Raw genomic sequence first — 27256 nt, 5'->3', positions numbered from 1 at the left:
TATCACTGACGGCAAAATAATTTGTTTTTTTAATCATTTTTAATTGGTTTTATTCATGGAGAAAATGAATATAATTGAGTTTTATATTATGGTTGTTTTTTTTTTACTTGAGAGGGTAATATATTAATATATTATGGTTGCTTTAAAGAGAAATTTAATATTCTCGTATTAATCGACAAAGACTATATTAAACAACAGAGTTTGTGTATAATTTTTTTTATAAAGCTAAGCTGCAGATTATAAAATTTGAATATGTTTACCTTTATTTTGCCTTTAGTGGTGTTGCTTTTTAATGGCTCGAGAAAATTGGTGGAGGTTCACTAGTAACCTTATAATATAAAACAATTCAGAAAAATGAACACCACAAAATTGTTATTTTATAATTAAAACCAAAACGTCAATTATTATAAAAAAAAAACCGAAAAAAAGATATTTGGAAAAAAAAATTCTTATCCAAAGAGGTAACAGGAGGAGAGTGATAGAGAGAGAGACGCGAAGCTCTGAAAACAAAAATGGCGATAACACCTCTACGAATCACGAACCCATTCCCATCTCTCCGCTTACTTCCCGCCGGAAAGCCCAATGCTTTAAGACTCTTCACCGTCCGCGCCGCCGACGTTGAGTCCACGGAAGAGACTCAATCCGACCCGGAAACAACTCAATCCGATTCCGGCACCGATCCTGATGAATTCGAGTCTCGTCTCTCAAACATCAGACTCAGATATCGAAGCGGAACGGGGAAGAAAGCAGAGGTGAGAAAATCGAAGAAAGGGACATCAACTGGGTCTCCGTCGAAAGGCTCGGGGATGTACTTGCCGCCGGTGAGCTTAAAAGAGCCTGTTTCAGGCGGTTTGAAAGTGGAACTAGGGTTTAGCCCATACAGTGAGAGGATCAATGGGAGGATTGCAGGATTAGGACTCATGGCATTGCTTCTTGTTGAGCTTGCGACGGGTAAGAGTGTATTGAATTATCACACACCTTCTGTGGTGTTTCTTCAGATCTACTTCGTTGCTGCTGTTTCTGCTATGTTTGTCAAGATTGAGAAGGAGAAGGTTAGCGTTTGGCCCAAGGATTAAGGAACAACACACATGATGAGATGTGTGTTTGAGTGTTGCTTCTTTTGTTTATTGAAAATGTGTATGCTTTTTTTAAGTATTGTATGTATTTTGCTATACTCACAGAATTTCAAGATTATGGATATAAAGATTTGACAAGTAAAGGATCTCACTTTGGAGCGATTGTTGTTGTTTGTTGTTAAGTAATATCAAATTCTTGGATCGTCATGATATTGGTGGCAGCTAAAGAGTAAAGACAATGAATGAATGTTCAAAAGCATTTGGTACAATGTGTCAAATGGTATGTTTTATTTCATATTCAGTTGAAGTTGACTAGATGAGATGAGATCAGACTCATCAGTGCATTTTCCTAAGCCAATGTAGCTTAACTTATTAACAGTGAAAGATGTTCAATATTAACTAGAGATTGCTGGCAATACCATAGCCATTTCAACTGCATAACGCCTTGCAACATGTATAAGATTAATGGCTTCTTTTACAGTGAAATATTCATAGTTTATGACTATTTACGTTATTTTTTAACATATAAATAGAATAGATTTTTCTCTTTTGGACACTAGTAAATTCTGTATTTTGAAACGTTCATAGTATTGTAAAAAGGAAAAAAAAAAAAAGAATCTTCTTGAACGGGAAAATTCCATAAAAAATCCCCATGTAATTTTAATTTGGACGTTTAATACCCAATATTTTTGGATTGGAAACAAAATACCTGATTTATTAAACGTTATCTATTTAATACAATAAATATTAAAAATTTGTCTGATTGAACAAACCGCTTAACGGACGTTAATGACATCGACGGAATGAGTAAACCGAGCCTAATGGTTAACAAAACGTGGGAAATTGGGGTTAACAAAAGACTACAGTGTCCTTTTCTTATTTCCCCAAATCGATTTGGGATCTATAAACCCTAATCGAATTTCTCTCTTCTTTTGCTAGGAAATCGAGAGAATGGGGAGCCAAAGCTATGGGTCTGATGCTAATTCAGCTAGTCGGAACTGGGGTCCTAATTGCTACTGTGGTAGAGCTACATCGATTATCAAATCATAGACAAACGATAATCCGGGAAGAAGATTTATCAGATGTGGTGTTCATGGTTTTGTCAACTGGGCAGATGAAGATAAACCTTATGGTTGGCAGAAGGTGAGCTTATTAGAAGCTAGAGATGAGATTCGTCAGCTGAAAGACGAAATGAAGGTGCTCAAAGAATCTGTAAAGGCCACTAATGAACAAGGTTTGACAGATATGAATAGCGTTTTAGTTAACAAAGATGAGCAAGAGAAGTATCAGCTAGAAAATGAAGTGAAGGCATGTAATGAGAGGGAAAAATTGTTGAGGCAGTTCATTGTGTTGTCTTGGGGAAGTTTCATTCTTGTAATTGCGATGATACTTGCAATGGGGAAGAAGTAATTTGGCTTGTGTTGTTGTTCTTGTAGTTTATTGTATGTTTGAACCTGTCTTGTTTGTTGTCTGTGAGTTGAACTCAAGCGTCTGTATGCATCAAATTTCCAAAAAAATGAAAACATTCCGATTGATCCAACATTTTAGCCGTTTAGTTTAAAACATACAAGGATCTGACCAAAAACAACCAAAGATCCCACCAAAACATCATCCTACAAGGTTAATAAGAACCTAAGAAAATACTAGCCTATTTATTTTTAGGTTGCCAAACATCAAAGACTTTGTCAGTCCATGGAGACATAAAGTAGATAGGGGGCTTAGGAGCATCTGATCCTTTTCCACGACCCTTCCCACGAGCTTTGCTACGACCTTTCCCTTCTCCATTTTTAACTCCAGGAGGACGTCCACGAGCCTTGCCTGTGCCACTTGGATTAGCTGCTGGAGGAGCACTGGAATGCTGAGGGTTTTGTGTGGATTGGCTTTGAGAGACAGTTGGTGTGGATTGACTTTGAGCTTGCTCCCACCGCCTTGGTGCATTGTGTATGCTCCATGGATCATCATTATCCTAGCATATCCCCATTCATAATCAACAACATGATTCATATACAAATAACAAGCATATATGTGAATGAAAATACCATCAAACTTACCAAATGCTTCCTTGGTCTCCCTCTTTTGCGTGAAGGTGGTGGGTGTACAGTAGGGTTTTTGCAAGTGCTTTTGTTATGGCCTGTCTGCCTGCAATTTGCATAAGTCACTGTTTTTCCTTCTCTTGAAGCCTTTGTTGGGTTTGTGGATGATTCACCTTGTTCCTTTGTCCTTGCAAATTTCCTTGGTCGCCCTCTCTTTTTCCTTTTATCAGGAACCTCAATTGTGCCTTTGCCAGTTCTTGTCCACAATCTTTCTCCATTTACTGGTTGTATGTTATCCTTGTAGTTGGCTTGCCAGAAAGATGTGAGATAGTGTCTGACAACATAGCTACAAAACAGAAAACGTAATTAGTCCAGAAAGTCCATAAAGTGCATGAAATATTCAAATGAATCTGCAATACTTACTCTTCTGGATCACGGTTGTGTTCTAGTATGACAAATGTTGCATGTGGACAAGGAATGCCTGTGAGAGTCTATTGGTTACAAGCACACGTCCTTGTTAGCAGATTTACACAGAAGCTCCCACTACCTTGTAACACTTCATATACATTCTCACTACTTTCCAGCACTTAACAGAATTATGCAGTCTTCCGATTGGCTTCAATAATACTCATTATGTGGGGTGGAAATCTTGTCTTACATACCCCAGTCTTATGACGTCTCTTGGATATACGCTTCATTGCTTGTCTCCTAACATCCTCAAGCATATTTATTATTGGTTTCTGTCTAGCATCCTTGATGGTTCTGTTGAAACTCTCAGAAAAATTGTTGCAAACATCCTCACAACTAGACCGGCCACTAAAGAAGGCTTTACACCATGTCTTTGGCTCAGTTTTCAGTAAATCATCAAATGCTGGACGATCATAACTTCTCAAAGCTTCCATGTTATACTTGAAGTCTCCTTCTGTTGCACTGTATGCAATTGCCCAAAAGTAACTCTCATGACAGTAGTCATAATATACCTTCCTCCAATTAGCAAAAATATGTCGAGTACAATGTCTGTGTTCTGCATCTGGAAGTAAGTCAGCTACAGCATTCAGAAGACCCTTCTGCTTATCTGAAATAACAGTCAAACCACTACCTACACCCAAATCCAAATCCTCCTTTAGCTTCTGAACAAACCAAGCCCAGCTGTCATTGTTCTCCACTCTTACAACAGCACATGCCACTGGATAAATTCTGTTATCTGCATCCCTTCCAACAGCAGCTAGAATCTCACCCTTCAACTCCCATTTCAAGAAGGACCCATCAAGTCCAATGATAGGCCGACAACAAGTCTTCCATGTTCTTCTTAAAGCCTCAAAAAAAATGTAGAATTTGTCAAATTGTTGCTTACCACACGCTTTTGGAATGGTCACAATCTCTGTATGTGTATCCTGGTTAGAACGCCTAAGTTCAGCCTCATAATCCCAGAGCTTTGCAAACTGTTGCTTTTGTGTTTCAATCACCAAATCAAACGCCATTCTCCTTGCTTTTTGGCAAATCCATTTAGAAACAGAGAGTGTGTACCTCATCATAATCTCATCTTTGATATCAATCCACCTTAATCCAGGCCTTCTTCTTGCTTCTTCTCTGAACATCCTCGCAATTACTCCTTGTTTCAACATCCTAGCTTTCCCACTTATACCATGGTGATGAGTATCTACATAGGTTTGCACCTGCCATTTCCCTGAACGCTTGTGTGAAGAGCAATAGATCTTCCAATTGCAGTTATCATGCCTGCATATAGCTGCCAGTTTGGTTGCACCCGATCTACACAACTTCACATCATAGTTTAACTTCAACACATACCTCAATAGTTGATCCTTGAACTCTTCTCCACTGTTAAACTCTTGCAATAACCACAAATATGGTTCCTTATCCTTAGAGTAAGCATTTCTTGTCATCTGTATCCATGGCTGGATCTGGTCTCTCAGCATCAAAACATTGTCTTTCAAACTCTTCTTCATCTTCTGCAGCAGCTGCATTATTTTCTTCACATTCTATGTCTTCAGCTTCACCTGCAGCTTCAGGAGCAGTTTGTGCGTCTTCATGACCAGTTTCTGCTGCAGTTTCAGTGACATGAATTTCTTCAAAAAATGCTCTGAAACGAGGATCATCATCTTCCCTTCCCTCTTCTATTGGATCTTCTCCCTCATCTTGTACATCTCCTTCAGCAGCATTTGTTCCATCACCATCATCTTCTATCACTTTCTCATCATCTATTCCATCTTCATCAGGATTTGAGAGAGGAAATGGTGCAGGGAGAGACACGACATTGTGGATGTATATATCCACTACACCACCAACAGAATCTTCACGACATAACTCCCTGATTCCACCATCTTTGTCGTCTTCTATAAGTCGGGCTGATCCTTTCTCCTCATGAGGAAGCTTGTACCAAACTTGTTCAACTTCTCCACAGACTCCATTCTTCTTACAAAAATCCTCAAAAATGGACCATGTCATCAAATCGGGATCCATCAACATGTCTTTCTCGACAGACCCTCCAACATAATCGAACACATCATCCTTGATTAATGAATCTCCTCTGTAATGTATATTGAGTTTGAGATGCTCGAAACCACTGTATAAGAAGACATAAGCAATTATTAGTCACAAACAAATACCCAATTTTAGATCCAAAACCCCAAAAATATAACCCAACAATCGATTTTAAAATTGATTCCTACGAACCTAAAATTGATTCACACAAACCCTAAACCCAGAAATCATACACAAAAATCGCATAGAACAAACCCCAGAAATCGAAACCCAGAAATCGAAACCCCTATAATCGAACCCAACCCAGAAATCGAAACCCTAAAAACATAAATCGACATACCTCATCTTCCTATAATCTCTTAAGTGTTACTTGAAACAACGATGGAACTGAGTATAAAGAACTAAATCATCGGTTCCTTATCTGATGAAACGAAGAAGATAAGAGAATTTAGAGGAAGATAAGAGAGAAATTTGATTAGGGTTCTCGATCCCAAATCGATTTGGGGGAAATAAGAAAGGGACACTGTAGTCTTTTGTTAACTCCAATTACCCACGTTTTTTTAACCATTAAGCTCGGTTTACTCATTCCGTCGATATCATTAACGTCCGTTAAGCGGTTTGTTCAATCAGACAAATTTTTAATATTTATTGTATTAAATAGATAACATTTAATAAATCAGATATTTTGTTTCCAATCCAAAAACATTGGGTATTAAACGTACAAATTAAAATTACATTGGGATTTTTTATAGAATTTTCCCCTTCTTAAACCCATTGGGGCATTAACAAAAAATAAACTAATAAAGGCGGCAAAGAAATAAAACCCTCAGGCAGCAAAAACCTCTCGTTACACAACGGAGAAACCCAAAGGGTCGGCGTTGCAGTCTTGTCTCTCTCTCTCTCTGTCTTTCACTCTTTGACCATGGCTTTCTGGGGTGGGTTCACTGTTCCTTTTCGTTTAACAATCATGGATTGAGAAAAGATACCTAATTTTTGTATGTACCACGGAGTTGGGCGTTGATGACAGATTTGTGTGTGTCTGTTTGCAGGAGTTGAAGTGAAACCATCAAAAACTTTCACTCTTAAGGCTAATGAAGCAACAGGAATCAGAAGACTTCACCTTTCCCAGGTCCTTAATCTTACCCTTAATTTGTTTCGCTGATTTTCTTTTCAGATTTTATACTTTGGACGCTTGTTTGCTCAATTTCTTATGCCTGCTCTTGATTTTAACGTGATTGGAAGTTTATAAAAACATCAATTTGGGTAGGGGGATTGGTATGCAACTTATTATAATGGAGTTTAGGCGATTTGGCTGTGTAACTTTGTTACTTCTAAATTGATAACAAAGTGTTTTTTTTTTTTTTGGCTTCTTATTTTTACTTGTCTGATCCTTGGTTGTCTTTGGTTTAGGCGACACTGGGGCATGGTAATGGAACAAACAGAAGCATTCTTCAGTGTATCGTTGGGAACAAAAGTCCCCTCTTCTTATGCGTCTTGACTCCTGACAAGGTTGATTCTTGCCAACTGAATCTGGAGTTTGAAGAAGCTGATGAAGTCATCTTCTCTGTCATCGGACCTCGGAGTGTTCACATCACTGGCTACTTCCTCGGCAGGAGTACCAGTTTTAGGTCAAATGATGATGAATCGTATCCTCTTATCGAACTTATATTAAAGTGAATATGGATAAATTGGTTCGTAGATTGTTATTTGTATCCTTGACTTAATTAAAAGGGAGTCATATGGAGAAGACATTGTGGACACAGACATGGAGAAAGGTAGCAGTGATGATTATGACTACAGTGATAGTTTCATAAACGACGACGATCCCCCTGGCCGTGGTTCACACATGTCTAGTACTGATGATGATGAAAGTATGCCATTCCCCATCTTGTTTTCAGTGTCTTCTAAATTTGAGTTTCTATGTTATGTTTGCTTTGTGGAGTTAACCTTTAATTAATAGTTGTATCTTCAGAGTTATTTTTGCTCTTACTGTGCTTGACTTGTTATTTTTCACTTACACATACATAGCATTTTCAGTTTCTATATGGATATTGTTCTGCAGCCTTTTCCTGGTCTCCAGTTGCATGGGACTTTGTGAGTTAACCATAGTTTTCGTTTAGTTTGAGTTTCTGTACTAGTATCTTTAGTAGAGATAGCAGTATGACACTTCTTCATGCAATATTTTTTTTGATCTGCATCTTACGATTTTTACATGATATTAGATTAGGCATTTGCACATTGTTTATATCTGATGCTGTATGTCAATTCCTTCACAATCTTGTCTCCTTTCCAGTATCTATTAAGGAGATGGCAGCTAAAACGAAAGACAAGAAAGATAATGGTAAACATGGAAGACTAAGGAAGAAGTTTCAGGTCTCTGATTCAGATTCTGATGAAACATCTGCTAGAGCTGATGATTCGAGCAATGAAGATTCTATAGGTAATGAGCACAAGATCTCGAAGGTCCTTTCTTCAGAGAGTCCTCTGCCTTCAAGGGTTACAAGGTCAAAGGCAAAAAGTTCGACTTTGGTAAATGGTGAGCCAAATGCCAAGTGTAAGAAGACATCAGAAGAGAGAACTCATACTAACAAGAATTTAGATGAAAGGTAAGTAAGTTTCACCCACTACAGACCAAAGTCTTAACTATTTATAAATCTGATATGTTTAATTTGTCAGGGTGGATGATAAACCATTGAGTGATGTTAAATTCTCTCCCGTTCAGAAAGGGTGTGATATTCTTTCGAAGAAAAAAAGAAAAAAGGAAAGGTCTAAGAGCTCAGCTATAATTAACTTAGATGACGGAGAGGGGGAAAATATACCTGAAAGTCTTCAGAATGAGAAGCCAGATACTGAAAAGTAAGTGGTACCATACTACTGAACAGTAACTTCTAGCTATTCCGGATTTAGATCAAAAGTCGGGAATGGATTTTTTTTGTTGTTTATTATATAAGTAGATCGATATCCAACGTGATTACACACTTAAATTAGTTGCAGTATTTTATGATGGGTCAAGTGTGCTTACTGGTTGGTTGTTATATAGTGAGTGAAACTAAAAAAGGTACTCCTATGCTTCAGAAGTTGACGTTTTATACAAACAATGGTTTATCCCCATTTGTTTGAAAGTTGATATCATTGTTATATGCATTTATTCCCTCATTGGCATTAAAGCTCACTGTTTTACACTTCACTTAACAGGGGGATCAAATCATCAAGTAATGTATCACCCTCTCCGAATGGTGATGCAACTCTGTCAAAGAAAAAGAGGAAAAGGGATAGGAGAGAGGAAACTACAGATGTCCAGGAAAATCCATTTGAATGTTTAGGAAAAAAGAAACAAGCTATTGACAAGTGAGTCTTTCAAAACTTCAGTTGAAATAATGCTAGAAGTAAATTGAATTATTTGCAAATACAAGGCAAACGGTCTAATAAATTAGTGGTTTTGTGACAAGCTTCTGTCAGAGTTGTCTCTTATAGTTATTCTTTTGGGTTTGAGTGCATACTAATTTGAGTTTTATCGGTATTTATTTAGGTTATAAACGAGCGGTGTAAATTTGTATTTTACATAGCAAATAGGAACATAGAGAAAGAAATTGATACTAAGAAACCACTATAGACTGGGTTCCTGAGACAAGCTTCTGCTGAATTGATCTCTTAGTTTTTCTTTCGGGTTTGAGTGGATACTATTTTGAGTTATATTGGTAGTTAGGTTATAAACTAGTCCTATAAATTGTATTTTCCATAATGCATAGGAATATCGAGAAAGAAGCTGGTATTAAGGAACCACTAGAAATGGGGACTTCATCAAATGGAGTGATCATTGAAGAGATTGAAAAAGGAAAGTTAGATGGAAAATCAGCTGTTAAAGGGAAAAAGGTGAGCGTTTAAGACATCTTATCTCCTTCTACGCCCTGTGCTATCTTAATGTTGTCCCAATTCCCATTACCGTTAAGGTTGGAATTCTTTGAGAAGATTGATGGTTGTTTCAGGTGAGTATACTCTATACTGGGACTTTGAAAGACACCGGGAAAGTATTTGATTCAAACTTGGGAGAAGCTCCACTAAGATTCCGCTTAGGTAAAGAACTAAAGATTTCATAGATATTGTAGAATCCTCATTATAATTGCATGTTCTCCCATCATCCAACACAATTAGCTTTTTGTTTGCTTTCTTTTATCATTAATTTTAATGCTGCTTTCAGGTGGAGAAAAGGTCATAGAAGGTCTCAGTATTGGTGTTGAAGGTATAGTGCCTTAACCCATAGATACTTTCAACTGGAAATTCATAAATTTTAGTGCCTTTTAAAGAATACGGCTGCATTTCTAATTCTCAGGTATGCGATTTGGTGATAAAAGAAGACTCATAATTCCGCCATCCCTCGGGTATGTCATAATGGTAGTTGACGGTGCCTTGATGATTCATCTCAGAATAATATAACTAAGTTTACACACCTTTGTGTCTCTTGCTCTAGATATGGTAAAGACAGTCACTCAGAAGAGGGTTTTAAGGAACAGGTGCCTAAGAATGCTTGGCTTGTCTATGAGGTGGAGGCGGTAAAAATCAGATGACCTTTTAATACAGGCGTCTACTTGTCTTATGGGAAAATTCATTTGCTCTTCCTCCTGCTTCCTGTTTGTATTCTTTTTCTGGAGCTTGCTTGAATCTTACAAAACTCACAATTTTTCTGGTTGTTCATTTAAAGTTATTATCAAATGAGTATTGTTTCAAGTATATTATTGGTTATGGCTATGCTTAGGTGTTCGTTGAAGCATGATACTCTTATTCATATTGAGAAGTAAGACTTAGGGCCAGCAGACATTGTTTATAGAAAGCATAGTGCAGGAATTAAAAAGGACCAGATTCTTTTGACAGATCAAAACTGAAGCTTACAACGTTAAGTCATCTATATATACACATATTTTTATACACATATGGTAACAGAAGACTTCATTGGAGGATGATGAGGCGCCAATGGTTGATCGTGATCAGTGGCAGCTACTGTACTCTTTCCGGTAGAGGAAAATTGCTTATGTTGGATTCCATTTTGTTGAATGTGAGGTTTGCAATGGCTCTATCGATTGAATTCGTTTCAGATTCTATTTCTTCCTCTCTACTCAACCTGCAATCAAATAACAGTCACTTTGATCAGTATAATCATAGATATCCATAGACCCGGAAGAAAGTATAGATTTTGATCCTAATAATACACGGATGATTTATAGATCAGAAAAAGAAGTGAAGACCGTTACCTGTTTCCATCACCATAATCATATCTGGACGTCTGCATAAGCAGCTTGTCTGAGTTAGTGCTGACTGAATCTGATTTATCTTGTGAGCACCGTGCAAGTCGGTAAAAGGTATCCCGGAAACATTTACGTGTCTCATCGGTTAACTAGAGAGAGTAAAAAAATGTTTTCGTTAAGGACAAAACCTACAAAGCAAGTCCAGTGACTGGAATCTCAAATGTAAGGTTGTAGTCAAAATCGTGGATAGCTCACCTTTTGTGAAGCCCTTTGTAGATCCTGCAAGACGAGTTCTTCTGAAGACAGTTCATCCCCATAGTTTGATTCTAACATGTTCTCTTCAGACAGATCCGAGATTGAAAATGGAGCTTCCTCCTTTAAGCAGAAACAAAAAAAGGCAGATTCTTAATATTTAGGATCAGAAACCACAATAGAATCAGCTTGCAATTTGACAACTGAGACACCATGTAAGGAGTAAAAATTAACCAATATCTTACCTTGAAAGACATGTCATGACAATGGAACATAGGGACTTCCCTACCACCATACATAGAAGAAGAACCGACACTGTTATTGCTGCTGGAAGCACGATGTACATCTCCATCATCCCCTGGAACATCCTCCAAAATTGAACTTCTTCAGTAAACCGGAAAACCAAAGAGAGAAACAACAATTACATCGGAAAACTCACAAACCTATGCAAATTGGTAAGTAAAAAGATTAGAATTGAGGGCTGTACAAGAAAATATCATCCATGTGTTCGATTCCTTCGAAATCATCGAGTGAGGAAGCACCGTAGAAAGCCTTTGATCTCTTAGACTCTTCTTCTTCTTCACTCGTCCTCATACCCATCTGACTATACAGCAAACCTTGTCCATTAAAACCATCGTAATCGAAACATTTCTCAGCAGCTTCAGGAGAGCTCATGCTCCATCCACCCCACATACCAGTAGATGGGTATGTCTCTGATGATGATTCTTGATAATTAGGCACAACGAGCTCTTCAAAGTTCCTTCCAGCATAACAATCCATAATCAATCGATCGATCTATAAACCTGATTAACAAATTAAGCTCACTACTTTCAGAACAAATCCAAAATATATGGCTTGATTCAAATCTAACAAGGAAAGAGAGAGAGAGAGAGAGAGAGAGAGAGAGAGAGAGAGAGAGTAACTCACTTTGTAGTGAACGGATGAGAGAATTTAGACCAGACTCAAAATCAGAAACTATCAGATTAAGTAAGATGCTTGGTTCAAAGATCAAGACAAGCCTTTGTTTAAATTTTCTTCAACTGTAAGCAAAAAAAAGACCAGAGAGAGAGAGAGAGAGAGAGGAAGATTGTGTTTGTATTGTTTCAACTTCCGAGGAGGTGAGAGATGGCAGCACAAGTAAGAGAAGAGAGAAGAAAAGAAAAGAAGCGCGTGAGAAAAATGGCGCGTGAGGTAGATCTTGTTTTCGTGGCTCAGAATTCATAGACGAGATTTGTGGCTCAGATCTTTCCTCCATCTAAAGCGCTCTCCTCATTGGTCCACGTGGACTCCCATATCTTTTCTTGTCTCCAAAGTCGGCATTGGAAAGATTAAAACTGTGCAAGTTGCAGAATTTCATGGGCCTACTTCTGTGTCATTCCGATAATGACCTTCTCCTACAGTGAGAGGATAACGCGGTTGTTCGAGGACAGACTCGTCATTTCCGCGCCGAGACGTGTCTTTCTTGGCTGATATCTAGCGCACACGTGGCACTCTCTTTGTGGAGAACAAGACACGTGGCATGTGATTAGCGGGTGGAATACCACGTTGGGAGTTTATTATCCAGCTGAAGCGCATAATATTATATTTTGTTCAGACAAAAAAAAGCGCATATTACAGTATAATGGAAAAATGGCATCTTATCTTTCAAGGCTTGCTTAGTGGGCCGAGGCTGAAGCCCTTTAGATGAGATATTTAGTTGCAGCAGTGTTTTTTTTCCCGGCCTTTGAGAACTTCATTATACTAATGAGTCTACGAGCTTCTTCTTCTCAAGGATTCGGAGACGCAGGAAGATGTTCAAGAACACGTTTCAGTCTGGGTTTCTGTCTATTTTGTACAGTCTAGGGTATGTTTTTGTTACTTTCTCCTTCCACCCTTGAATTGATTCGAATCGATTGATATATATTCTTAATTATGGAGGGTTCTTCTGATTTCTTTTCGTTTTGTAGGAGCAAGCCTCTTCAGATATGGGATAAAGAAGGTGAGCTAATGATAATTATGTCTTTTCTATATTTCACATAATTGAATCTTAGGTAGTGTGATTTTTGTCCCTGATCAAGTTACTGGTACCTTGTTCTATGATCTGAGCTGGAATTTCCCTAGAAGTTGATCAAATTCAGGGTTTAACTAAAGTATCTATATTATTCTTCTTTTGATTACTAGTTGTGGATGGTCATGTGAAGCGTTGTCACGATGATGACATTCAATCTAATGTGCTTGAAGTAGTTGGATCTAACATCCAGTCTACTTACATTACATGTCCTGCTGATCTTTCCGCTACTCTTGGTATCAAACTTCCTTTTTTGGTCTTGGTTGTGAAGAATGTGAAGAAATACTTCTCTTTCGAGATTCAAATTCTGGATGACAAGAATGTGCGCCGCCGTTTCAGAGCTTCAAATTTTCAAGTCTGTATGTCTATCCCTTTGCTTTTTCAGTTTTCTTCACTAGTTTCCCTTTCTGTAGTTTCTATACTGCCCCTTAGGTTCCTGGTTATATCTTCTTCAATCAATTGGTAATCAGTTTCTTAGTTTGATCTGATCTTTGTTTTTGACTCAGTATATTAATAGGTAGCTTTTCAATAATGTTTAGTTTACTATACTGACAACAGTTGGTAGCTTTATTTGCTGCCAACTACATTAGATATGCTGCACCTTCTGTATGTAATTATGTATACCAAAATCAAAGGGCTCTAGTATTGATGTTTTCCTATCGAACAATTTTTGTTGCTGTAGGCTGTTACTAGAGTAAAGCCATATATTTGCACAATGCCATTGAAGATGGATGAGGGATGGAATCAAATCCAGCTTAACTTAGCTGACCTTACCAGGAGAGCTTATGGGACTAATTACGCTGAGACATTGCGAGTTCAGGTTCATGCTAACTGCCGCCTTAGGCGCATATATTTTGCTGATCGTCTCTACTCAGAAGAGGAGCTTCCTCCAGAATTTAAGCTATATCTTCCAGTGCAGGTTTGGATTTCACAGTTTAGTCACTATCTTCTCCTTTTTCTGCTCACTTTGTTACTGACAAAGCATTCTCTTTTTCCTTATTGCAGAAAGCATGATAAGTTCATTCTGAATGCTTCTGCCATTGTCGACTTATGCAGGAAATTTTCGGTTTAACTATTTTAGATAGACCAAGAGCGTTTAAATGAGGTGATAGTGTCAGTGTTGCTTGTAGCATCCCATGGAACTTGGAGTTTGCCATACCTTAACCATGCTTTTACTTTACTGTGTTAAACTCTTCCTGAAATGGGATCATATACTCAATTAAGATTTTCAGTGAATATTGTACATGGTCTTGGTTGAATGCAGAGAAGTAACATACATGCTTTTGAGTCTCATGATGGCACCCTCATTATTTACTGGTCTGTGGAAATAAACATACGTTGCAAAATAACGTAAAGTAATCCAAAGGGAACGCAAATTTCAATTTATTTGAGAGGGAAAATATCATCGAGCCAAGTACACAATTACACAACGGAGAAACAAACTCTGGTTTCTTTATTACATATAGTAGAATATTTTACTGGCCAAAGACTCTCTTGGCACCGTCTACGGTGTTCCTAAGAAGCATTGCCACTGTCATTGGGCCTACACCACCAGGGACCGGAGTTATGAAACCTGCAACTTTAGAAGCTTCTGCAAAATCGACATCTCCAACCAACCGGTATCCTGATTTCTTGCTCGGGTCGCTGACTGCATTAGTTCCAACATCGATTACCGCTGCCCCTGGCTTTATCCAGTTTCCCTTAATCTGAAATGTCAAGACTTTGAATTGATGAAACTATTCACATTAATCTACACGAGGTAGATCAGATTTTGATTTAAAAGACAATGAAAATGCCCGAAAATCACCATGTGGGCTTGTCCGCATGCAGCAATAACAATGTCAGCTTCCCGTATGATACTCTCAGGATCCTTGGTATGAGAATGTACAGTTGTGACAGTAGCATCAGCCTTGAGCAAAAGAAGTGAAACGGGTAAACCAACAATATTACTCCGACCAACGACAACTGCTCTTTGCCCCTTTATCTTTACACCACTTCTCGCTAAGAGTTCCAAACATCCCTGTGCACACAACAAATCACCTCATTGTTGAGCCAAAAGAAAAACTTGACAGGGAAGTTCTAGAGGACATGTTTCTGGGAAAAGACTGAAGTCTATATGCAAAGAAGGAGAAGTACCTTTGGGGTGCAAGGAAGGAAGAGGGGTTCTCTGCCTTTCATGGCTAGCTTACCAATATTCAAAGGATGGAAGCCATCGACATCTTTATCAATGCTAATAGCACCCAAAACATTCTCCTCATTAATATGTTTTGGCAATGGGAGTTGAACTAATATCCCTGCAAATCAAGTACCAAAGCTTATGTAAGCACAGGTGAGCAAGGAACGTTCCCATTAATCTACAGCAAAACTAATCATTGAACCGAGACCGAGACATACAAAAGAAAGTGTTATTTACTGCCACAACTAACCATGGATGTCCGGATTTGAATTGAGTTCATGAACTTTGGTAATAAGATCAACTTCAGAAACTTCCTCTGGTAGGCCCACATCAAATGACTTAATCCCAACCTCAGCGCATGCTTTCCTCTTCGTATTCACATAGGTCTGTGAATCCTTCCGATCCCCAACAATTACTACCGCTAGTCCTGGGACCTGAACGAAGGTAAAATCAGCTCAACTGAATCTTGTGCCTGTATTTTTTGAAACTATATAAAAGAGATTCACAATTGTAAGAGAGGAGCAAACAGATTCCACCATCCGTTTACTCTCTCTCTTCCCTTCTACTTCATTACAAGTTTACCAAACCATATAAACTTAGCACACCATCTGTATCATATTTAGACAGATAGTATTCTACTTGATGTAATGCAGGGAGGTCAGCGATCCAGCAAAACAAGAGAACAGTTAAAAGAGTTGAGAACTAGAAGTAGCCAAACAGACACAAAGTCATTGATTTAACTGAAATGGAGCTAACATTTGAGATTGTCAAGCTTTTTTCAATAGCAAGATGTGATCATGGCTGCCTAAATCTAGTGCTATATAGAAGAGAGTAAAAATTTCCAATATTCCAATCAACTTATGATCAATCAGGCTTTATTTAGAATAGAACAGAGACATATCAAGATTAAGACATTGATTCATAAGATGCGTGTCCTATACCTTGCCATGTTTCTCAGATAGACCGCGAACTTCCTCGGCGATCTCTGATCGGATGGTCTGAGCAATCACCTTGCCGTCGATAATCTTCGCCGTTTGATCAGATGGTGACGCCATGATCCACTCGTTGTGTCGGAAAATATCTGATTATCTGGTTAGTGCAATCCACTCACAGTCGAAGATGGACCAAAGAAGACTTAAATCTGAATCCATCCGCGGATAGGACACTCCTACTCCTGCAACCAAACGTTCCCAAAAGATGTAAACAGGAGGCGATAGATCAAAACGGCGTCGTATAGAAAGTGGGCCCAACCATAACTCACACGAGGCTTTGTCGCGGTCACGAAAACCCAGACGGCGTTAATGGCCCACTCCGTTTGTTTTAACCCTCGCCGTGACGGCGAATCTTTTTCCCTCCCAGTGTTTCACGCAACAGTAAGTAAGTTTTGGCGGTAAAATTGGGTCACAGATGGGTACGTGTCGATTTATTAATGGTCGAGAGAGCGCGTATATAATTATATACGCATGTGTATGTATTCTCCGTGTTGTTTTTCCCGCGCGAGATTATATCCTTTTTTAGGGTTTGCCGCATAATCAGACCCCATTCTAGAGAGAGAGAGAGAGAGAGACAAGTCTGGTGAAGATAGAGAGAGAGAGAGAGAGAGGGAAAATAATTTGTAGGATTTACGGAGATCTCTCCGCTCTTTTCAGTGGTTCTTCTGAATTCGTCGATTTCGAAGAGGTGGAGGCGTTACCAGTGTGTGACTTCTTAAAAAAATTAGATCTTCTGCTCAGCTTTAATCGGAGCCGTTTGGTTATTTCGGGATCTGTGACACAGGAAAAAGTGTAAGCTCTTTTTATTTTCTGCATATCCTTGGATTCGAATTTTGTTTTCTGTGTTGTTTAATCTGAAGTTTTCTATTTGGGTATTTCCGTTATTCGATTCTAACTTCGAGTGAATTTTCCCCATCCAAAAAAAAAACAAAATTTGAAGGCTTCTTTAATCTAAAATTTGGCTGATTCTTTAGGTTTTTGAAATTAGCTCCCAATTTCTCTTTTTTTTTCCCCAATTTCGTATTTTCGGAATTGGAAATTTGCGAGTTTGTTTTTCTCATATTTGTTCGGTGTCTTCTTCCGTTATGGGTTTTGGTGTGGTTTCTATTGAAGTTCAATGTATGAATAAATCAACAAGTCTCCTTTTTTTTTGCTTAGTGTAATTTGAAGTATAATTAGCTTAATTTTTCATGTTTTCAGCTGCATTGTAGACCATGGAAGAAGTTCAACCTCCAGTGACTCCGCCCATTGACCCTAATGGGAAAAGAAGCGAAGCGTCTCTATTGGACATTTGCGAGGTTTGTTACTGTCTTTGGTGATATCGTTGCATGTATGCCATTGAGTTCTCCCGGAGGTTCGATTTCTAGATCTAATCCCTGGAGTTGATTTCTTATTGCAGAAAGTTCTATCTCTTGATGGGAGCACTTGTGACGAAGCTTTGAAGTTGTTTACAGAAACCAAACGAATTTTGTCAGCAAACATGTCTAACATTGGAAGTGGAACGGTGAAAATTTACATTTTTCTCTACCTTCTCCTTCATCAGCTAACTGTATGGTTCACTATGTCTAATTTTGTTTTTTTTGCTCTTTTTATTAGCGGGAGGAAGTAGAGAGGTTCTGGTTTGCGTTTATTCTCTATTCTGTGAAGAGGCTTAGTGTGAGAAAAGAAGGGGATGATCAGTTAGTGTCTGGTGATAATGGGTTTAATCTATGTCAGATACTGAGGGCTCTGAAGCTAAAGTATGTAATTCTCAATTCGTCCTTCTTTATCATTCTTTTAGTTCATCTGAAGTGAAAGTAATCTTTTTTCTATTTTCAGTATTGTGGACTTTTTTAGAGAGCTACCTCAGTTTGTGGTCAAGGCTGGATCTGTATTAGGTGAACTTTATGGCGCAGACTGGGAGAACAGACTTCAGGTACTGCCTAACCTCTTTATATGTTCCTTTATTTTTAATCTACCAGTGCTGTTAAATATGCATCTCTTAACTTGTGTTACTTTACTTTTTACTAGGCAAAGGAGTTGCAGGCAAATTTTGTGCATCTTAGCCTTCTAAGCAAGTGAGTTTTGCCCCCTTCCTATGATGCACTCCTTTTACGTTTTTGTGTAATAGTACTCGTTGACATAGATTCTATTTTATACACCTGGACTTAGACGCAAATTTTCTTCCTATTCAATATGGGCGTGCAGTATACCTTCAAATTTTTATTTATTAAGATTCAAAGTTACAGATTTCTGGTATTCTATGAATTGTTTTAAGGACTTGTTTAAGTATGATGTTTTGGTACCTTTCCTTGGTAACAGATACTACAAACGTGGGTACCGGGAATTCTTCTTGACATATGATGCAAACGCAGAAAAGAACTCAGCAAACTCTTCTAGCTATCTGCCAGATAGTTATCGTTTTGGATGGTTACTCTTTTTGGCACTCCGAAACCATGCATTTAGTCGATTTAAGGACCTCGTGACATGCTCAAATGGCCTAGTTTCTATATTGGTTAGTGACTACATGTGGCTTTCCTTAATCTGTTGTTCATTTTAGTCTTGCTTAACATTATTACTTGAAAGTCGCTTTGTTTTAAATAATGTAATTAAGTGTAGGCTAACTCCTTTTCATGTTATCAGGCTATTTTGATCATACATGTTCCTTGTCGATTTAGAAATTTCAGTATCCAAGATTCTTCTCGCTTTGGTGAGTGTTTATTTTTTCTTCCCTCCTGATAACCATGGCAGCAAGGAATGTTTATCCTCTAGTTTTATTTATTTGATGAATTTCAGTTAAGAAAGGCGACAAAGGTGTAGACTTGGTTGCATCACTTTGCAAGATATATGACGCCGCAGAGGATGAGTTGAGAATAGTAATTGACAAGGCAAATAATTTGGTAGAAACAATATTGAAGAAAAAACCATCTCCAGCATCCGAATGCCGAACTGACAAGCTAGATAATATTAACCCAGGTAGGTCTAAAATCAGTTTCCTTCTACAATTAAATAATCATGTAAGTTCATTGAACAGTTGCCTCATTGTTCGTTGAATATGTGATTGATGTTTTACTGCAGATGGTTTGACATACTTTGAGGATTTACTGGAGGAGACGTCCATCTCAACTAGCTTGATTACACTAGAAAAGGATTACGATGATGCAGTTTGTAGTAAAGGCGAACTTGATGAGAGGGTATTTATCAACGAAGAGGATAGCTTACTTGGATCTGGAAGTTTATCCGCAGGAGCTGTAAATATTACTGGTGTCAAGAGGAAAATTGATGCTTTGGGCTCACCTGCAAGGACATTTATAAGTCCACTTTCTCCTCATAAGTCACCTGCTGCGAAGACAAATGGTATCAGCGGTGCTAACAAGTTGACAGCAACACCAGTGAGCACCGCAATGACAACTGCCAAGTGGCTCAGGGCTGTCATATGCCCGCTTCTGCCAAAACCTTCTCCTGGATTGGAACATTTTCTTAAATCATGTGATAGGGATATAACAAATGATGTCACACGAAGAGCACACATAATATTGGAAGCTATTTTTCCAAATAGTTCCCTTGGTGCCCAATGTGGAGGTGGAAGTTTGCAAGGTGTTGACTTGATGGATGACATATGGGCAGAGCAGCGGAGATTAGAAGCTCTCAAGTTATACTACAGAGTTCTTGAGGCAATGTGTAAAGCAGAAGCTCAGATTTTGCATGCAAATAATCTGAACTCGTTATTGACAAATGAGAGGTTCCATAGATGCATGCTTGCTTGCTCAGCTGAATTGGTACTGGCTACCCACAAAACCATAACAATGTTGTTTCCAGCTGTTCTCGAGAGGACTGGGATCACAGCCTTTGATCTCTGTAAGGTAATAGAGAGTTTCATCCGACATGAGGATTCTCTGCCTAGAGAGTTGAGACGGCATCTGAATTCACTGGAGGAACGGCTTCTAGAGAGTATGGTATGGGAGAAAGGATCGTCAATGTACAATTCTCTGATTGTTGCAAGGCCAGCGCTTGCATTGGAGATAAATCAGCTCGGATTACTAGCTGAACCGATGCCATCCCTGGATGCAATTGCAGCACTTATTAACTTCTCTGAAGGGGTACATCATGCATCAACTATTCAAAACCATGAAACTTGTCCAGGTAATGTTATTTGTTTTTGGAAGTGAAGCAGCTTTCCAACCTGCTGTTAATGATCTGATTTTCTTACCAAAAAATGTCAAATTTGCTGCCATACAGGACAAAATGGGGGGATTAGATCTCCCAAAAGATTATGTACTGATTACCGCAGCATCCTAGTTGAACGCAACTCCTTTACGTCACCAGTAAAAGATCGTCTGTTGGCCTTAGGCAACGTGAAATCCAAGATGCTGCCACCTCCATTGCAGTCTGCATTTGCCAGGTAGATTTTCAGTGACTATGGGTAGAAATGGCTGAGTTAATTTACCTTTTAGTTGTCCCTTTACTTGTTAAGTTAACCTTTTTGGATTTATTTCTACAGCCCAACACGTCCCAACCCAGGAGGCGGAGGAGAAACTTGTGCAGAAACTGGGATCAATATTTTCTTCACAAAGGTAGGTCAATGCGATCTTTGGATATACTACTAATTGTTTGATTAGATGTACTATATCACATGGTATGGATTCATTGTTTCGTCTGGAAAATGTGTTAATTTTAGTTTTCCTACTCACTTATGGTGACTCTTCCCAGATTAATAAATTGGCTGCTGTCAGAATCAATGGAATGGTGGAAAGGCTACAGCTTTCGCAGCAAATTAGGGAGAGTGTATATTGTCTCTTCCAACATGTACTTGCTCAGCGGACTTCTCTTTTATTCAATCGACACATTGACCAGATCATTCTCTGTTGCTTCTACGGGGTGGCCAAGGTGAGTAGAGTGATTCAAAGGTCTTAACTTTTTGTCATCTGGTTTGTAATTGCTTCTCTTCTGCTTACACTTCTTCCCTAAATTACCTTGTAGATATCCCAAATGACCCTGACTTTTAGGGAAATCATATACAACTACCGGAAACAACCACAGTGTAAACCATTAGTTTTCCGCAGCGTTTATGTGGATTCGTTACAATGTCGCCGTCAAGGGGTATATATATTCACTCTTAACCTTACGCTGAACAAGTCTCTTTACTCTGTGGAGAAGACTAAAAATTTGTGATATTGACTTTAACAGAGAATAGGGCCAGATCATGTTGACATCATCACATTCTACAATGAAATATTTATTCCAGCCGTAAAGCCGTTGCTGGTGGAGCTAGGTCCTGTGAGAAACGACCGGGCAGTGGAAGCCAATAATAAGCCTGAAGGTAGTTAAAGAATGCCAGATGGATACTTGTTAGACTTAAGCTTTGTTTATCAATCTAGTCTCTAAGTTAAATGATCATCTTATTTTGGATTCGCAGGTCAATGTCCTGGATCGCCAAAGGTGTCTGTGTTTCCAAGTGTTCCAGACATGTCCCCTAAAAAAGTATCTGCAGTGCACAATGTTTATGTTTCTCCTCTTCGGGGATCAAAGGTAAAGAAGAACCTAGTACTTAACTCTTTATGATCATATGACTAAGTCTTGAGGAGGAGGTACGTGACAAGATTGTTTAATTACCTTCCATGTGTTGTGTAATTGCAGATGGATGCTCTTATATCACACAGCTCGAAGAGTTACTATGCTTGTGTTGGAGAGAGTACACATGCCTACCAGAGCCCTTCGAAGGACCTATCTGCCATCAACAATCGCTTGAACAAGTAAGTAAAACAATCACATTTCTCATCAGTTTCTTCCATAAAACCAATCACTGACCCAACCCAATTTCATCTGGTGTCACAGCAGCAGCAGCAGCAACCGCAAGAGGACGCTTAACTTTGACGTAGAAGCAGGGTTGGTCAGCGATTCCATGGTAGCAAATAGCCTTTACCTCCAAAACCAAAATCAAAATCAAAATCACAATCAAATCCAAAATGGAAGCGACGCATCGTCCTCAGGTGCAGCACCCCTTAAAACCGAGCCAACAGATTCATAGATTTTCTCTATTTGCAACTTATCTGCAACTATAGCATCTGTAAATCCTATGAGGCAGAGTTTCCTTTTATGTTTAGCTTTCTAGTTTATAGTGATCACCTCAGGCTATGAGCGGATGAATCCCTTTGTGGTTTTTTTTCCTTATATGTCTAGCTAAAGTCAGTCCTAATAAGGTTTAATAAATGTCTTTTTTTTTTTGTTCACTCTTCTTAACTGTGTACTAAATTAGTTTTCCACTTTTCTTTTCTCTTTTTTTTTATAAAAATAGGTTTCTAATGTTGTTTTTTGGATACGTTATACCAAACAGATTACACAAAGGAATCCAAATTATATGCAATGCAGTTAAAAGGCGAAGATGTGATTAGCACTAAATTGTTTACTAGGAATGGTTAAGGCCAACAGATTCATCGAAATTTCTATAATTTGATTTTAATCTTGGTCTGGTCTTCTCTGGTATATGTCTGATTTTGTTGCTAACTGCTATTGCTTACAAACTACTACAAAGAGGCAAAAGCAATTCCACAACTGTAACAAACAAATTAGAATTGTCTGAAGCAGTTGTCTTTCTTTCTTCTCTACCCGTGTCAGATTCCAGAGCTTACAGCTCTCGCAAGCTTATCTTACTCAAATAATGATATTACGGGCTAAATTTAGAACAATCTTGCAACTTATGAAAAGATCCTCCGCAAAGTTGAGGAAAATATTCTTACAATGGCTACAATCACATTCATAGATTGAATATCTGAATTGGCCAACGATGCTTCTGACCCTTTGAGCTCAGCCCAGTAACCTCTAAGGAGATGTCAATGCTGCGATGCTCATATGATCGTGCAACACTCACACGCAGATGAATGCTTGAGGCAGGACACTCTTCAGTTCCAATGTCTCCTCTTCTGTCATCACCAGACAGAAATGAGGCCGGAGCCATTGAGATTGGTTCTTGGAAAGTTAAGACTGTCTGAGCCCAGTGTGTTGGGGGAGTGTAGGGTGATGTGGATAGTACAGTTGGATTTTCCTTGCAGAACCTACTGGTGAAACCTGTGTCAAACCACAACACAACACCATGGCACAACCTAGTTTTTGCTTCTGACTCAGTGGGCTCCAGCGTTGCTGTTGCTGTGAAATCTACTTCATCCGGTTTCATGGTAGCCAGGTCAAATGTCTAGAAACACAGAAGTTCAAGGAAATTAATTTCAAAGTTTTTTCTGGCAAAAGCAAATAAAGTTATGACCATTCAAACCTGAAGAAGGGCAGGCTGCGTCACTAAATCACGCTCCTGTATAACGTCAACAATGGGAAGTCGAGCAGTATCTTCAAGTATTTCCTTACCAATTGAAGACATGTCAAAGCCATAGACATCTTCCCAGAAAGGGAGACATGTGGCACCTTTTCCAAATCCGGCAACAAACTGATCCAAGGAGAAAAAGGGATAAAACTCATCAAGATGAATTCACGAAAAAAATAACATTTGAAGGGCAAAAGATAAATTTTACCATAGTGGCCGTGTCAGGGAGGATTGCACCTCCAGGTTTTAACCACCGATCTCTTGCATAGAGCACAGAACTGAGCATTGACTCATATAAAAGGCAGTATCCCATCCATTCGCTGACTAACACATCAACACTATGAGGTTGAATCTGTATCGATTTCTCTAGCTCTTCAACCATTGAGTGTGCAACTTCAAGTACCCCATTATGCTCGTTATCACTGAATACTTTGTTATCCTTCGCAATCTGCTAGCAAAAAATTGTCAGCCAGGCAAAATATTAATATATATATATGAGGAAGAAAAGACAAATAAGGAAAATCTTGCAGCAAGTAGAAAAGGGTAACCTTAGTTGCAACTTTGGCCATCTTCTCACTAGCTTCAACAGCAACTACCCTTGAAGCCCCAGCTTTAGCAGCAAAGAGACTGCAGGCAAAGGATAACATGGTTACTGAATGCACACTAAAAAATAAGAAGAACCAAAAGTTTGACTTAAATAACCAAGGAAAAGTCAAGGAAGCCTCCAGAATATGAAACAAAAGAGGCAAATCGAACCACCAGATTAGAAGACTATCTAACAAGTTCAATCAGATGTTTAGTCTTAAAATCTAGATGCAATTGCCGAAAATGAGGGAGAAAATTCCATAACGGAATGAGATGCCACTACAGAGTAAGAACGATAGCTGCTAACTTACCTCAATATCCCAGTTCCACAACCAACATCCATTACAACAGAGCCACTCAAGAGAGTAGGATTCTTCAAAAGTGCATCTCGGTATGCGTCTGTTCTAACCTGTTACAGACATTAGAGAAACTAAATAAATCTGACAGCCTACAGACAGTCATCATATTCTGCAAGTGTAAGTTAGTTGATGTGGACATGATTTCATAAAAGATTAGTGCATTACCTTATCACTAAGCATCTCCTTGTGAATGCCGAACGAACTATAAGATCCAAAATAGTTTTCATTCACCTTTCTGATGTTCCTATTAGATAGCCTTCCATTACCAACCTTTGGTTCTGCATCTTTACCATTGACTATCAAACCATCCGCAGAACTTTGCTTCAGGGCATTGCAGTTTGAGAGCAAAGTTACATCCTTACTTCCATTAATATTGCATTTACCACTGTTCGACATTGAAGTTTCCCCTAAAGCCTCAAGATCAATGCTTAAATCCCCAAGTTTCTGCAAATCCTCCATCACTGCGTCTCTGTCAAACGTGTCTTCTTCATCTTCCTCATCATCTGCAAATGAATACAAAAGTGAATCCTCCTGCGAAAAGGGCTTCAAATACTTTTCTTCATCCCAAGGAAACTTAACATCTTTGAAATCAGCAGCTTCGATCCTCCAACTCCAACATTTGTTCTCAGCCACCTGGTCGTATTAAAAGGAATCAACTTTAGAAAAATAACAAAAAAACTTCGGAAAGCAAAAAACACAAACCTGTGAGCGAATATAGTTGATGAGCTTAAACGAAGAGTAGAAATCGAGCTTCAATTCCTTTCTAACACCACGAAAATCAAACCCGTGGCTCAGACGACAGTGTTCGAAGAGTGAATCGCAGGAGACGTGGTGAGAATCACAAAACAAACAAAGAAAATCAGATTCGGAGTCGTCATCCTCCTCCTCCTCTCCTCCTCCCATTCCTACGCCATTATCGTCTGCTTTCCAATCTCCCCAGTCTCCGTCGTCCGAGAAGTTCTCTTCTTCATCATCACTGTAGTTGAGAATCTCGTCCTTCACCATTGTCGCCGACATGAGAAGTATGAATCAGTACGGCGCCAAGTTCTCAAGAGAGGTTTAAGAAGCAGAGACACCCCGGCGGGGTTGTAAGCAATTGACCTTCTTATCCTTCGTTGGTTAAATCAAAATCTGACTTAAAACCAGAGAGTAAACCGAATCTAACCGAAAATAATTAAGACTTGCTCCCTCAGCTTAGGCCCATAAGCCCATTAGCCACTCAGTCCGAAACGACGTCGTTAGATTGACTATGGAAGCAATCAGAGATAGTCAGATGGTTCCCTTTCTGAAATCGGCTACTGTGTGTTTTTCTCATTTCCTCTCTTAAGGAAGACAAAATTCACGATTCATAGACCAAAATGGCGGCACCTTTCACGTTGAGGAAGATTGGTGTTCCACCGAACTCAGCTAACCTGACGGAAGCTCGCCGCCGTGTTTTCGATTTCTTCAGAGCCGCCTGTAGATCTATCCCCACAATCATGGACATTTACAATCTTCAAGATGTCGTCGCTCCTTCTCAGCTTCGATTTGCAATTTCTGCTCAGATTCGGAATAACTCCCACATCACCGACCCGAAGGTACTTCCCTTAATTTCACTCTGATTAATCATTTTGTCTCCCCTTAATTGGTGCTGCGTCTAGGTAGGACTGGATTGTTACCGCATTGACCTTACAATGAGCTTTTTCTTATTCGTTAGGATGATTGTTTCATTGGTGTTTAAGAGATTGTTTCTGCTTTGTAAAAGAAAAAATACACCTCCAACCGTTTGGAATTTATGGAAATAGTTTATGCCAACGAAGACTTGATTTATGGGTACTGGGTTGTCTAATCTTATGAACAATATAGTGTCTTGTTGATTAAGTGCTGGGTGTTGATTTTCTTGGAGTGAAAAGGTGGGCGCTTTACTGGTTGTATTCTGCTAAAGCTTTGTTACCTTTTGGTTCCTTTGTATCTGGTATTAAACACTTTCTTCTTTGCATTTGTTTTCTTTCATAGGCGAGTCTGTTGTAATCAATAGACTGAACCTGCGACATCATTATATACTTGTAATCAAAATGGACTTCTTTCTTGTAATATGGCAGCGTTGTTGGCTTTTAATACCTAAGTTAATATTTGCTTGTGTGGTGATTTGTTTGTATTTTGACCCATCTATTGAGGGCATCTTCTTGAGTAGTTTGGTTGGCTGTCTTTTAAGCTGCTGTTAGAATGAAAATCTAGTCCTGATTGAGGTGTTCTCCTTCTGCAGGTAATTGATCTTCTATTATTCAAGGGAATGGAAGAGCTGACTGACATTGTGGATCACGCAAAGCAGCGCCACCACATCATAGGTCAATATGTGGTAGGTGAAGGGCTCATACAGAATACTGGAAACAAAGATCAAGGAAGGACTGATTTTCTTAAGAATTTCTACACCAGCAACTACTTTTGAACTGGTGATGTTTACTTTTCAAGTTTCACATAAGCTGTACTTGTTATGCTGCTTCAGTTCATGCTCGAGTTTTGCATAAGCCTTGCCAGTATTGTATTGTCGACTTTTGGAAGAAATCTTCTTCCCGAAAATAATTAGATCTTTTCATTTGTATGACTATTTTCTCTGACTCAGGCTGGTTATACATAATACTAGCCAAACATCTGTAAGATTTATCTGTGACAGTGTTCGCTGGGTAAATCTTTCTATGATTTCAAGATACACAATATGCTCTC

General features: G+C 38.8%; 10 protein-coding genes across 14 annotated transcripts; 5 read left to right on the top strand and 5 right to left on the bottom strand.

Annotated features, from left to right (window-relative positions):
- Positions 1-424: 424 nt before the first annotated feature.
- LOC17892609 lies at positions 425-1283 on the top strand. Its single transcript, XM_006299666.2, has one exon. It carries the CDS (start codon positions 513-515, stop codon positions 1074-1076), a length of 564 nt encoding a protein of 187 aa, XP_006299728.1. The 5' UTR covers positions 425-512; the 3' UTR covers positions 1077-1283.
- A 1306-nt stretch (positions 1284-2589) lies between these two features.
- On the bottom strand, positions 2590-5278 carry LOC111831612. Its single transcript, XM_023786521.1, has 3 exons — positions 3533-5278; positions 3128-3455; positions 2590-3042 (listed from the first exon to the last, which is right to left on the bottom strand). The coding sequence occupies exon 1, from the start codon at positions 5092-5094 to the stop codon at positions 3706-3708; it is 1389 nt and encodes a 462-aa protein (XP_023642289.1). The 5' UTR covers positions 5095-5278; the 3' UTR covers positions 2590-3042; positions 3128-3455; positions 3533-3705.
- On the bottom strand, positions 5110-6086 carry LOC111831422. The gene is made up of 3 exons (XM_023785519.1): positions 5952-6086; positions 5189-5693; positions 5110-5127 (listed from the first exon to the last, which is right to left on the bottom strand). Exons 1-3 carry the CDS (start codon positions 5954-5956, stop codon positions 5110-5112), a joined length of 528 nt encoding a protein of 175 aa, XP_023641287.1. The 5' UTR covers positions 5957-6086.
- Positions 6087-6424: 338 nt separating this feature from the next.
- Positions 6425-10339, top strand: LOC17893560 (peptidyl-prolyl cis-trans isomerase FKBP43). Its single transcript, XM_006297320.2, has 12 exons — positions 6425-6546; positions 6661-6740; positions 7022-7257; positions 7343-7482; positions 7905-8217; positions 8288-8467; positions 8807-8959; positions 9361-9484; positions 9598-9685; positions 9810-9851; positions 9942-9990; positions 10080-10339. Exons 1-12 carry the CDS (start codon positions 6534-6536, stop codon positions 10174-10176), a joined length of 1515 nt encoding a protein of 504 aa, XP_006297382.2. The 5' UTR covers positions 6425-6533; the 3' UTR covers positions 10177-10339.
- Positions 10340-10442: 103 nt separating this feature from the next.
- Positions 10443-12219, bottom strand: LOC17893056 (protein LNK3). 3 transcript variants are annotated; one of them, XM_023785887.1, is made up of 6 exons: positions 12031-12219; positions 11591-11906; positions 11349-11484; positions 11107-11226; positions 10858-11000; positions 10443-10727 (listed from the first exon to the last, which is right to left on the bottom strand). In XM_023785887.1, the coding sequence occupies exons 2-6, from the start codon at positions 11881-11883 to the stop codon at positions 10604-10606; spliced, it is 816 nt and encodes a 271-aa protein (XP_023641655.1). In that variant the 5' UTR covers positions 11884-11906; positions 12031-12219; the 3' UTR covers positions 10443-10603. The 3 variants fall into 3 exon arrangements, with proteins under 3 accessions (XP_023641655.1, XP_023641654.1, XP_006300052.2); XM_023785886.1 differs by having other exon boundaries at positions 11349-11487; positions 12031-12218; XM_006299990.2 differs by having other exon boundaries at positions 11349-11487; positions 11591-11863; positions 12031-12217.
- Positions 12220-12792: 573 nt separating this feature from the next.
- On the top strand, positions 12793-14395 carry LOC17892762 (cilia- and flagella-associated protein 20). Its single transcript, XM_006298874.2, has 5 exons — positions 12793-12946; positions 13050-13081; positions 13264-13505; positions 13833-14069; positions 14156-14395. Exons 1-5 carry the CDS (start codon positions 12894-12896, stop codon positions 14162-14164), a joined length of 573 nt encoding a protein of 190 aa, XP_006298936.1. The 5' UTR covers positions 12793-12893; the 3' UTR covers positions 14165-14395.
- A 120-nt stretch (positions 14396-14515) lies between these two features.
- Positions 14516-16490, bottom strand: LOC17890835 (bifunctional protein FolD 2). Its single transcript, XM_023786487.1, has 5 exons — positions 16268-16490; positions 15577-15760; positions 15287-15444; positions 14958-15170; positions 14516-14856 (listed from the first exon to the last, which is right to left on the bottom strand). The coding sequence occupies exons 1-5, from the start codon at positions 16379-16381 to the stop codon at positions 14626-14628; spliced, it is 900 nt and encodes a 299-aa protein (XP_023642255.1). The 5' UTR covers positions 16382-16490; the 3' UTR covers positions 14516-14625.
- A 389-nt stretch (positions 16491-16879) lies between these two features.
- LOC17892417 (retinoblastoma-related protein 1) lies at positions 16880-22571 on the top strand. Of its 3 annotated transcripts, none has more exons than XM_023786474.1 (18): positions 16880-17110; positions 17519-17616; positions 17718-17822; positions 17915-18057; positions 18137-18233; positions 18329-18375; positions 18620-18812; positions 18941-19007; positions 19094-19273; positions 19376-20440; positions 20537-20699; positions 20799-20871; positions 21008-21184; positions 21278-21397; positions 21485-21617; positions 21714-21826; positions 21935-22050; positions 22133-22571. In XM_023786474.1, the coding sequence occupies exons 2-18, from the start codon at positions 17533-17535 to the stop codon at positions 22323-22325; spliced, it is 3069 nt and encodes a 1022-aa protein (XP_023642242.1). In that variant the 5' UTR covers positions 16880-17110; positions 17519-17532; the 3' UTR covers positions 22326-22571. The 3 variants fall into 3 exon arrangements, with proteins under 3 accessions (XP_023642242.1, XP_023642244.1, XP_023642241.1); XM_023786476.1 differs by lacking the exon at positions 16880-17110 and adding an exon at positions 17214-17437; XM_023786473.1 differs by lacking the exon at positions 16880-17110 and having other exon boundaries at positions 17509-17616; positions 22136-22571.
- Positions 22572-22929: 358 nt separating this feature from the next.
- Positions 22930-25617, bottom strand: LOC17891405 (probable protein arginine N-methyltransferase 3). Its single transcript, XM_006296626.2, has 7 exons — positions 25256-25617; positions 24719-25186; positions 24506-24603; positions 24158-24236; positions 23818-24057; positions 23565-23732; positions 22930-23486 (listed from the first exon to the last, which is right to left on the bottom strand). The coding sequence occupies exons 1-7, from the start codon at positions 25568-25570 to the stop codon at positions 23052-23054; spliced, it is 1803 nt and encodes a 600-aa protein (XP_006296688.1). The 5' UTR covers positions 25571-25617; the 3' UTR covers positions 22930-23051.
- A 230-nt stretch (positions 25618-25847) lies between these two features.
- Positions 25848-27192, top strand: LOC17893777 (NADH dehydrogenase [ubiquinone] 1 alpha subcomplex subunit 6). Its single transcript, XM_006298734.2, has 2 exons — positions 25848-26130; positions 26799-27192. The coding sequence occupies exons 1-2, from the start codon at positions 25912-25914 to the stop codon at positions 26979-26981; spliced, it is 402 nt and encodes a 133-aa protein (XP_006298796.1). The 5' UTR covers positions 25848-25911; the 3' UTR covers positions 26982-27192.
- Positions 27193-27256: the final 64 nt, after the last annotated feature.

The sequence above is a fragment of the Capsella rubella genome, unplaced genomic scaffold, assembly GCF_000375325.1.
Source record: "Capsella rubella cultivar Monte Gargano unplaced genomic scaffold, Caprub1_0 scaffold_3, whole genome shotgun sequence".
In the NCBI taxonomy this organism is placed as follows: Eukaryota; Viridiplantae; Streptophyta; class Magnoliopsida; order Brassicales; family Brassicaceae; genus Capsella; species Capsella rubella.
The sequence above is the reverse complement of the archived record's forward strand: the minus strand, read 5'-3'. Positions and strand labels throughout refer to the sequence as shown.